At 46.0% G+C, this 11,494-nt stretch overlaps 1 protein-coding gene across 2 annotated transcripts; it reads right to left on the bottom strand.

The window, feature by feature from the left end:
• Window positions 1-1,378: 1,378 nt before the first annotated feature.
• LOC135551000 (ubiquitin-like domain-containing CTD phosphatase 1) lies at window positions 1,379-9,248 on the bottom strand. 2 transcript variants are annotated; one of them, XM_064982348.1, is made up of 11 exons: window positions 9,070-9,248; window positions 8,425-8,601; window positions 8,147-8,238; window positions 7,853-7,938; window positions 7,568-7,683; window positions 7,269-7,367; window positions 7,157-7,194; window positions 6,788-6,886; window positions 6,564-6,680; window positions 2,054-2,181; window positions 1,379-1,922 (listed from the first exon to the last, which is right to left on the bottom strand). In XM_064982348.1, the coding sequence occupies exons 2-11, from the start codon at window positions 8,576-8,578 to the stop codon at window positions 1,895-1,897; spliced, it is 957 nt and encodes a 318-aa protein (XP_064838420.1). In that variant the 5' UTR covers window positions 8,579-8,601; window positions 9,070-9,248; the 3' UTR covers window positions 1,379-1,894. The 2 variants fall into 2 exon arrangements, with proteins under 2 accessions (XP_064838420.1, XP_064838421.1); XM_064982349.1 differs by having other exon boundaries at window positions 8,425-8,593.
• Window positions 9,249-11,494: the final 2,246 nt, after the last annotated feature.

Below are 11,494 nucleotides of genomic sequence, written 5' to 3'. Positions count from 1 at the left end.
ATTTGACAATCCAAAACAGATATTTTAAACTATGTAAACCCCGACATGTATTCATTTCCTCTGATAGCAGTTGATCTTTAGCTTATTGCATAACTTTGCAAGATGGCGTGAGAGAATGAACGCTCTAGTGTTACTGCCAATGGATAAAGCAAATGTAAGCAAATATGGAGTTGCTGCTCCTTTTAAAGAGAAAGGGATAAAAGCTGTCTGCCTCGATGCTCTGAACCACATCCCTTCTTCCAACTGAAAATATACAATTCTATTTACAAATAAACCTCATAAAACCGGAGAACTCTGATCTGACTTCAGTGTCTATAGCGCTTGGGCTGAGTCTGCCAAACAATGCCTTTAATTGCCCCCCCCCCCCCCCCCCTCCCCACACAAAAAAACGAAGTGCCTTTTCCCCCATTTATTTTCAGTCACTCCACTACAACAACTATTGTTTGGTTCAGTGGACCCAACAATTGCCTGAGAATATGAAAGAAATGTTCAGTTCAAATCAAAGTTGTGTCAAATGAATAATATAGAAACATACAGTGTAACCAGGTGCAGAGATATATTTGGTTTCCAGGCATAGCTGATGTCAACAGACAATGAGGAAAAACTAAAGACTGCCTGATGGACATTGTCACCAGTCTCCTTCTGAAATGACCTGTGACCAGCAGCAGCATATGGATGTCACACTCCTAATAAAGGCCCAATACACCTCAGTGTCAAACCGTGACCTCGGTAACACTCAGTGACTGTGCCAGCTTCACTCAGTGACTGTACCAGCTTCACTATATCTACTTAGTATGGTGGTGTCATAGAGGAGAGAGCTGCAAGCCAGGGGGAGAGGAGAGAGCCAGAAGAGAGCCGCAGGGGGAGAGGAGAGAGCCAGGGGGAGAGTCAGGGGAAAAGGAGAGAGCCGCAGGGGGAGAGTCAGGGGAAAAGGAGAGAGCCGCAGGGGGAGAGTCAGGGGAAAAGGAGAGAGCCGCAGGGGGAAGAGGAGAGAGCCGCAGGGGGAAGAGGAGAGAGCCGCAGGGGGAGAGTCAGGGGGAAAGGAGAGAGCCGCAGGGGGAGAGTCAGGGGAAAAGGAGAGAGCCGCAGGGGGAGAGTCAGGGGAAAAGGAGAGAGCCGCAGGGGAGGGGAGAGTCAGGGGAAAAGGAGAGAGCCGCAGGGGGGGGAGAGTCAGGGGAAAAGGAGAGAGCCGCAGGGGGAGAGTCAGGGGAAAAGGAGAGAGCCGCAGGGGGAGAGTCAGGGGAAAAGGAGAGAGCCGCAGGGGGAGAGTCAGGGGAAAAAAAGGAGAGAGTCAGGGGAAAAGGGAGAGTCAGGGGAAAAGGAGAGAGCCAGGGGGAGAGGGCAGGGGAGAGTCAGGGGAAAAGGGAAGAGGAGGGGAGAGTCAGGGGAAAAGGAGAGAGCCGCAGGGGGAGAGTCAGGGGAAAAGGAGAGAGCCAGGGGGAGAGTCAGGGGAAAAGGAGAGAGCCAGGGAGAGAGCCGCAGGGGGAAGAGGAGAGAGCCGCAGGGAGAAGAGGAGAGAGCCGCAGGGGGAAGAGGAGAGAAAGAGAATACAGAACACTATCAGTACAGAACAAACTCATGTTCGTATAACTCTGAGGTTAAGTGTCATAGCTACAGATGACAGTCACTAATCTGAAAGAACAATTGGGTGAAACCTAACATAAAAACCATTACATGTAAACTGAGTACTGATGGGTGAATAGTATTTACTGTCTCCCAGACTGAAACAGAGAAAGACATAGTTGAGGGAAGAACAGAAGTTTTTTAAAAAGCCAAACAATAGGAAACAGCTCCCAGTCAGAAACAGGCAGTAGTAGTTGTGTGAGGGCTTGAGTGTCCAGCACTGTTCCTGGTTGAGGAACGACCATCCCTTCACACATCCACAACATTGCTCTCACTGGCTTTGTTTCTTTGTACGATACCTGCAGACATACACCACAACACAGCAATGGGCACAGTTACGATCATCTAGTAGAAAAAGGTCAGGACTGAAGCAGAAAAACAACAGAAAAGTACATTAAGATGAAGTTTGTTGCATAATCCGGAACCTTACCTCTCCCAGTGCTTATGGTTGAGACCTGAGAAGTCCTCCAGTTTGGCAATCTCTTTAAGATACTGAGAGAGTTTGAAGAGCTCTTTGTCTTTCTCACGGTTTAAGTGCGCTTTCATGAATGGACGAATCTAAAAGGGGGGGACATTGAAAATGGGTTGTATCAAAATAAACACCATAATGACAGCTGACAACTCGAAGACTCAAGGAGGCTACTTATTGAAAACTGACATTAAAAAGCAGAGGGCTCTATTTTCATCTGGCCTTAAGCCATCACTATTGTCAAAACACATGCTGGTTTACAACTGACCTTTTAAAGCCTTCACATGTCTGTTTTACAACCCTAGCCCAGGATTGGTAATGGACCTCTCTTATAGGAACTCTGGTGCTGAGGTGGGAGGGGTGGTAATGGACCTCTCTTATAGGAACTCTGGTGCTGAGGTGGGAGGGGTGGGAATGGACCTCTCTTATAGGAACTCTGGTGCTGAGGTGGGAGGGGTGGTAATGGACCTCTCTTATAGGAACTCTGGTGCTGAGGTGGGCTGAGGTGGGATAGGGAACTCTGGTGGAGTGGTAATGGACCTCTCTTATAGGAACTCTGGTGCTGAGGTGGGAGGGTGGTAATGGACCTCTCTTATAGGAACTCTGGTGCTGAGGTGGTAATGGAGGAACTCTGGTGCTGAGGTGGGAGGGTGGTAATGGACCTCTCTTATAGGAACTCTGGTGCTGAGGTGGGAGGGGTGGGAATGGACCTCTCTTATAGGAACTCTGGTGCTGAGGTGGGAGGGGTGGGAATGGACCTCTCTTATAGGAACTCTGGTGCTGAGGTGGGAGGGGTGGTAATGGACCTCTCTTATAGGAACTCTGGTGCTGAGGTGGGAGGAGTGGTAATGGACCTCTCTTATAGGAACTCTGGTGCTGAGGTGGGAGGGTGGTAATGGACCTCTCTTATAGGAACTCTGGTGCTGAGGTGGGAGGGGTGGTAATGGACCTCTCTTATAGGAACTCTGGTGCTGAGGTGGGAATGGACCTCTCTTATAGGAACTCTGGTGCTGAGGTGGGAGGGGTAATGGACCTCTCTTATAGGAACTCTGGTGCTGAGGTGGGAGGGTGGGTAATGGACTGAGGTGGGAGGGGTGGTCATCTCTTATAGGAACTCTGGTGCTGAGGTGGGAGGGGTGGTAATGGACCTCTCTTATAGGAACTCTGGTGCTGAGGAACTCTGGGAGGGGGTGGGAATGGACCTCTCTTATAGGAACTCTGGTGCTGAGGTGGGAGGGGTTTTGGGAATGGACCTCTCTTATAGGAACTCTGGTGCTGGGAGGTGGGACTCTGGTGCTGGGTGGGAGGGGTGGGAATGGACCTCTCTTATAGGAACTCTGGTGCTGAGGTGGGAGGGGTGGGAATGGACCTCTCTTATAGGAACTCTGGTGCTGAGGTGGGAGGGGTGGGAATGGAGGAACTCTGGTGCTGAGGTGGGAGGGGAGGGAGGGGGAATGGACCTCTCTTATAGGAACTCTGGTGCTGAGGTGGGAGGTGGGATGGGGTGGTCATGGACCTCTCTTATAGGAACTCTGGTGCTGAGGTGGGAGGGGTGGTAATGGACCTCTCTTATAGGAACTCTGGTGCTGAGGTGGGAGGGGTGGGAATGGACCTCTCTTATAGGAACTCTGGTGCTGAGGTGGGAGGGGTGGGAATGGACCTCTCTTATAGGAACTCTGGTGCTGAGGTGGGAGGGGTGGAATGGACCTCTCTTATAGGAACTCTGGTGCTGAGGTGGGAGGAGTGGTAATGGACCTCTCTTATAGGAACTCTGGGTCTGAGGTTTTTACGGGTGGTAATGGACCTCTCTTATAGGAACTCTGGTGCTGAGGTGGGAGGGGTGGTAATGGACCTCTCTTATAGGTTTGCTGAGGTGGAGGGGGGTGGTAATGGACTCTCTTATAGGAACTCTGGTGCTGAGGTGGGAGGAACTCTGGGTAATGGACCTCTCTTATAGGAACTCTGGTGCTGAGGTGGGAGGGGTGGTAATGGACCTCTCTTATAGGAACTCTGGTGCTGAGGTGGAGGGGTGGGAGGGGTGGTAATGGACCTCTCTTATAGGAACTCTGGTGCTGAGGTGGGAGGGGTGGTAATGGACCTCTCTTATAGGAACTCTGGTGCTGAGGTGGGAGGGGTGGTAATGGACCTCTCTTATAGGAATGGTGCTGAGGTGGGAGGGGTGGTAATGGACCTCTCTTATGGACTCTCTTATAGGAACTCTGGTGCTGAGGTGGGAGGGGTGGTAATGGACCTCTCTTATAGGAACTCTGGTGCTGAGGTGGGAGGGGTGGTAGGAACTCTGGTGCTGAGGTGGGAGGGGTGGTAATGGACCTCTCTTATAGGAACTCTGGTGCTAAGGTGGGAGGAGTGGTAATGGACCTCTCTTATAGGAACTCTGGTGCTGAGGTCTGGTAATGGACCTTTTATAGGAACTCTGGTGCTGAGGTGGGAGGGGTAATGGACCTCTCTTATAGGAACTCTGGTGCTGAGGTGGGAGGGGTGGTAATGGACCTCTCTTATAGGAACTCTGGTGCTGAGGTGGGAGGGGTGGGAATGGACCTCTCTTATAGGAACTCTGGTGCTGAGGTGGGAGGGGTGGTAATGGACCTCTCTTATAGGAACTCTGGTGCTGAGGTGGGAGGGGTGGGAATGGACCTCTCTTATAGGAACTCTGGTGCTGAGGTGGGAGGGGTGGTCATGGACCTCTCTTATAGGAACTCTGGTGCTGAGGTGGGAGGGTGGTCATGGGAACTCTGGTGCTGAGGTGGGAGGGGTGGGAATGGACCTCTCTTATAGGAACTCTGGTGCTGAGGTGGGAGGGGTGGGAATGGACCTCTCTTATAGGAACTCTGGTGCTGAGGTGGGAGGGGTGGTCATGGACCTCTCTTATAGGAACTCTGGTGCTGAGGTGGGAGGGGTGGTCATATCTGGGAGGGGTGGTCATATCTCATGGGGTAGGCGGGAGGGAGGGGTGGTCATATCTGAGGCGGGAGGGAGGGGTGGTCATATCAGAGGCGGGAGGGAGGGGTGGTCATAGGCGGGAGGGAGGCGGGAGGGAGGGGTGGTCATATCAGAGGCGGGAGGGAGGGGTGGTCATATCAGAGGCGGGAGGGAGGGGTGGTCATATCAGAGGCGGGAGGGAGGGGTGGTCATATCAGAGGCGGGAGGGAGGGGTGGTCATATCTGAGGCGGGAGGGAGGGGTGGTCATATCTGAGGCGGGAGGGGTGGTAATATCTGAGGTGTGTTCTTAAAATCATATGCCAAATTCAGGCAGCGCTGGTGCGGATATTTAAAACCCAACCAAAATGTGGTCTTAGTGGTAACGATGGCTGGACTTACAGCACTACAATAGCATTACGTTAGGTTTGTTAAAATAGCCCAGACTCTCAAACAAACGCTGGTCTCTTAGAATGGCCGGCCATCACATTTGAGCAAATATTACGCCAGTCTCTAATTCGTGTCAGGGTCCATAGAAGAGTAATTACACGTGTGGACATTTTACTGGTCTACTCCAGTGGATTCCACAGCACCTCGGTCAATACACACGTCTGTCCATGTAACCAGTGAGGAGAGATGATTCGTTCTCTCCTTTAGTGACATTTTTGCAACGCGTTCTAAATGCAATATATGTTCTAAGTATCAAACTGAACTGATGGACGACAATGTGGTTATCAACCTGTAGAGTAAAAAAACCTCACAACGGGGTGAGCTGGTCTCTCGCCCTCCCTTTCTATCCTCCATCCAGAAAGTACCACGACCTCAGAACCTGAGCAGATTTTACTCAGACTATTGAAAGTAGCTGGCGACTGGAACGAGCTGCTATAAACACTCAAACGGGACAGTTTTATCTCCATCTCTTCATTCAAAGACTCAATCATGACACTCTTACTGACAGTTGTGGCTGCTTTGCGTGATGTATTGTTGTCCTCTACCTTCTTGCCCTTTGTGCTGTTCTCTGTGCCCAATAATGTTTGTACCCTGTTTTGTGCTGCTTCCATGTTGTGTTGCTATCATGTTATTACCATGTTGTGTTGCTACCATGTTATTACCATGTTGTGTTGCTATCATGTTATTACCATGTTGTGTTGCTACCATGTTATTACCATGTTGTGTTGCTACCATGTTATTGTCATGTTGTGTTGCTACCATGTTATTGTCATGTTGTGTTGCTACCATGTTATTGTCATGTTGCTGCCGTGCTGTTGTTGTCTTGTTCTCTCTTTATGTAGTGTTGTCTCTCTTGTCGTGATGTAGGTTGTCACACACACAATAGTTATTTTAAATCCCAGCCCCCACAGGAGGTCTTTTGGTAGGACGTCATTGTAAATAAGATGTATTTCTTAACTGACTTGCCTAGTTCAATATATGTTTTTAAATCCACACCTCCAATGGTAATAAATCCCGTCTCAAACAACCGCAAGTGAAGCCAAGAAACAGCATGTATGTAATGTATGTTCTAGCAGAACTTACCTTCAGTCCGTTCTGTGGGTTCATGAGGAAGTTTCTGCCAATGTCATCAAACATGATGGTGTTCCTCTTGCTGTAGAACTCACTGTACTTGCCCCATATCACCCCGAGAGGCTTCACCTGTAACACATCCATCACAACACTGTCTGGAGACAGCTCGTTCAGGCAACTGGGACATGAATCAGAGGGATTGAGGAGGTCGTCTGCTCCAGTGTAGGCACACTCACCTCCACGACACCCCTCTTAGGCGTGTGCACGGTGATCATGGCTGCACTGTCCAGCATGAAGGTGATCTTGTAGTTAGGGTTGTCTGTCACTCCCAGCTCCTGAGAAACCAGAGGGCACGGTGAGACAGTCACATACACCACAACAGGAAGACAACATCTGATCTGACATTCTATACTACAGGTCAACAGCGCATATTAAATCATTGCTGCTCAATATGCATGTGTATAGTGCTCTCAATGGAAGTTTACATGTTGTGAAAAATATTTTTGGGGGAAACACTGCCTCTTTCTGGCCGTGAAGAGTCAACAAATTGAGACTGATAAAAAAAAAAAATCATAATAATAAACTTATCAGAAGGGAATACTTACTTTCATTTTAGCATCAATCCACTTCATACTCGTGGCAGCTAGAACAAATTAAAACACAAATTAGGGCCAGTTCAGTTCAACTGTGCATCAAAACGAGCAGTTTGGTACTTACACCAGATGATGATGTCATAGTCCTCATACGCTGAGGTCAGGAACTCGTGGAGAAAAGGCCTCATGAGCTCTTGTCCCGTCTCAGCACAGGACTTGTGATCTGGTTATTAAACAAATCACAGAGAAACATGCTCCAAATGTGTGGGGGAAAAAAGCACAGCATAAGGACAAGAGTATAACATCTTTCAATAATATTCTACATTCTTAAAATCTAAAATAGGTTTCATATTTAGAAAATGGTGAAATTATTCAATCACAAACAGCAGTGGCCAGTGCAGTTTTAATAGTCTTCTTACTCACCAAACAACGTGTAGTCGACATCTAGTACCAACAGACTCTTTCCTACCCTGGGTGGGTTCATCCCATCCACTTTGTAGTCTTTCACACGGCGGGCTATCTTGGCCAAGTTCTCCTCTCTAAAGAAAACAAAAAAGGGCATTAAGTTAAAACAAGTCATTGGACTGACTATGTGATCTTAGAAAACATATCGTAGAGTGCCAAGCGAAGTTTGAGCCGAATCAATTCATTACTTGTATGACTGAAACGACGGTGTAAATTATTTGGATCTGCAAAGTCCTACTGCACCTGTTCTGTACTTCAATCACCTCTTCTTCAATGTCAAAGTCATTGACAATGTCATCATTCTCTGGGGGAGGTGCTAAAACCTCTTCCTTCACAAAACAAAACAAAGCGATTGGGTGTTATGAGGCCTAGGTCTTTGACATGCTAAAGTTAGAAACATCAACACTCTACAAGTCCGTGCTTGTTGTGACATTGCTTCTGGTAAACAGCTGGAAGCGGGCTCCACCAATCACAGTCCTAGGTGTGGAATGGTTCACCATACTGTTTAGTACAAGAGCAGAAGGAAGAGGAACCCACCAGACTCTCCTCCCTGCTGCCCATCATCATAATCTTGGTATTGGGTTTCAGCTTCAGTGAACCAAGCTTCACTTGGTCCTCTGCTGGTTTGCCTGGGAGCGAGACAGAACCATTAAGACGTGATGAATCAGATATCCAGACAACTCAGAAAAAGGCAGAAATCCACAACGGTGTGAAGCTTGAGACGGAAAATACTTCCATACAATCTGTGCTGCACGTGCCAATTAACTCTCAAATGCAGTAAAACAGTTATTGGCTTTTTACAGATGGGTTTTTACCTTTGACCTTTAATCCTAGGAGTTTCTGCCTCTCTGGGAGAACCCCTGTCAGGGACTTGATGGACTGCTTGAGGTCCAGCACAGTGTCCTCTTCGGAGAGTGTCCTGATGGAGTACTCCTGTCCTCCCCATTTAATGATCACAGACACAGACATGCTGCCGCGAAGCTCCTGCAACACTTGTACGAGATCAGAATGATAACCCCAAGCTAGCTACACATCCAGAAAACAGAACAGCAAAGCGATCTTATTGGAGATGCATTGCTTCCAGTACTTTGCAATGAAAACAAGTTATAAATTAAGTTGAACATGGCTACCATATAGCTTGTTAGTTAGCTACCTAGGTTAGGCCTAGTATTATCTTCGTAGATAGATTCAGCTCACTCAGCTCATTCAGTAAATTAGCTAGCTAGCAAACGTTAGCAAGCTAGTTATTATCCGCAATTTATCAAATCACTCAGATGCAATCTGATCAAATGATGATAGAATTTTTTTTTTACATATCATGTCTGGCATTTCTAAAAAAAAAAAATGACTTGCGTGTCTCTCATTCATCCAGATCGAGCTAGCTAGCAAGCTAAATCGATGGCCTGCCAGCCATGGACTGTTATTTATACAAGTCAAGACAATCAGATGCGCATTCATACCTAAAAATTGCGGTGTGCCACAATTCCCTTCGTTTCTGTGGTGTGCAGGAACACGTGCTACGAAGTATAATAACTGTGTAAAGTAAGTGATTTCTTAAAACTCAGTTTCATTCAGTGTTGTTTAATAATCAGCAGTCGTTTTTGTCGCCCGGTTTGTTACCAAGCGCGCTTCGTTTATAACTTCCTGTGGGTGGTGTACTGCTAAAATACCGACAGATGGAGACAAATAGCAAGGGATAAAGGTTCAATAGCCAGCGCTTGCAAATGCATTGATTTATCCCATTTTTAACTACACAAATAATATACTTGAAGTTATATTGATTCACCTAAATTTAGGCTTTGTGCTGTAGTATGTAATTTTATTTTGTCTAAAAAGTGACATTTATTTTCAACTCTATCGAAGTATTTTAGAGCCCTTCAATCATGCTTCTCAGTTCCATTACATTACACATAAGAGTCATTGGACAGAAGGCGTCTTCTCACGGCCGGCCGCTCATTAGACAGGATTATGAGGGCGGCATTTTCTGAGCTAAACAGACCAAAACGCACCTCCAACAACACATACAACCTCACATAATACTGTCCAAAAACAATTACAATTTCTCTTAACCAGTGGCATATGGGCTTTTTAGGTGAGAGCTGATGCCGCCCTGTGATAAGCAGGACCCACTTTGTCAAAAGCAGGAATGGGTAATATTTTGCTTGTCCATTCCCAGTGCTCCTCTCTAGGGTGATGTTGGAGAGACTCATCGCTTCAACTCCACCAACGTTTTGTCCAAAAAATGTACCTAACATAAATCCTGTAGCACATATAGGATCTGGCAGAAATGGTATGTGGCCTTTTCTGTATCCTACAGATTAGAGATCAAATGGATGACAATGTAATGAGACGGAAACTGTTTACATCATGCAGGTTTCTTCGATCAAATAGCCGAACCTAAATGGCGCTCAATCAAACAAACATGCGAAGTCACGTTAACAAACATATCCTAAAAACTGGACAGGTCGAAGTAAAATGGACAATCACAACTGTTGTCCAGGAGTTTCACCCCATTGTCATGATCAGTGGTTTAAAGTTTGTATCCATCAATTTTTGACAAGCTGATCACAGTGAAAAATAATATACCTCTGCATTTCCCGTTGTGTGAAACACATTGCACATATAATCATAATAACTGCTGATACAGTTGGGGAGCTGATATTCAGTGATTAAATTGCCAAATTGATTCATTATAGGAATCAGGACTAATAAAACAATGCAACGGGCCGTTTTACAACAGTGGGCCTACCACATGGATGGGCATTCATAAAATTCAATTTCTGGCAGATATGGTAGGATGGATGTCTTTTTCTGGTGTTTGACAAAAGGTAGGCTTACCATATGGGCGATCATACAATTCAATTTCAAGCAACACTCTAGGCATCTCAGTAAGCATGGACCGACGGTGACGCCTTTTGGACATCTTTGTTTTGGTGGAGTTCAGAAAGGCCTTGATTTCCACATCCACGGACATTGATTTTTGGTCCGGACCGGAAATAAGCTTTTTGTGCATATGGAAAATGTATGGGATCTTTTATTTCAGCTTATGAAACATGGGACCAGCACTTTACATGTTGCGTTTATAGTTTTGTAGCATGCTCATAATGGAAGAAGGCCGCCAGAAACGTGTTGTCACTGTAAAATAATGTTGGCTGCAACTGTGATAAAGCCATTAAAACAGAATACAGTGAGTGTATATTTTGCATTTGTGAAATTCATGAATTATTTTAATTTGATATGAAAGAAAAGGGTTTGATGTTTGTAGAACCTAATTGCAATTGAGAATCAATTCATGTTTACATGGAGTATTTGGCTGTTTTGGCTAACAGAAAAGTCTACCTCTGTAAATGACGGTCCTCGGAGTAAAGGTACTAGGGCTGAATGTTTATATACTCACATCATGTGTACATCAAACAAACGTGAGGAATATGTAAAATACCACGTTTAAAACTGCAATATGTAACTTTTTTAGTTTACCCGGACAAAATCCACATAGAAATATTAGTTATAGAACTGTAATTCTCAATGAAAGGAAGTCTAAGAAGCAGTAGATATGTTCTATGGGTGCTATTCCTATACTTCCCTTACTTCGTTTTTGCGTCTTTTACTTTCGAATTCAAACAGCTGAATATACAACATTTTTGGTCAAATTAGGCGAATTATAAGAACAACATTCAATTAAATGGCAGAGCTATTTTTGCATATTCCACCTACAATTACCTGATTCCAGAGGTCAAGGTGTATCCCAAATGAGACGCCTAGACCTCTGGAATCAGCTTGCGCTCAAATCGTATTTTCTGTTGAGCATTGCAAACGTAACGAACAAATTTAGAAGCTGTTGACAATACATTTAAAAAAATAAAAAAATAAATACAGCATCTCTCT

The sequence above is a fragment of the Oncorhynchus masou genome, chromosome 12 (genome assembly GCF_036934945.1).
Source record: "Oncorhynchus masou masou isolate Uvic2021 chromosome 12, UVic_Omas_1.1, whole genome shotgun sequence".
In the NCBI taxonomy this organism is placed as follows: domain Eukaryota; kingdom Metazoa; phylum Chordata; class Actinopteri; order Salmoniformes; family Salmonidae; genus Oncorhynchus; species Oncorhynchus masou.
The sequence above is the reverse complement of the archived record's forward strand: the minus strand, read 5'-3'. Positions and strand labels throughout refer to the sequence as shown.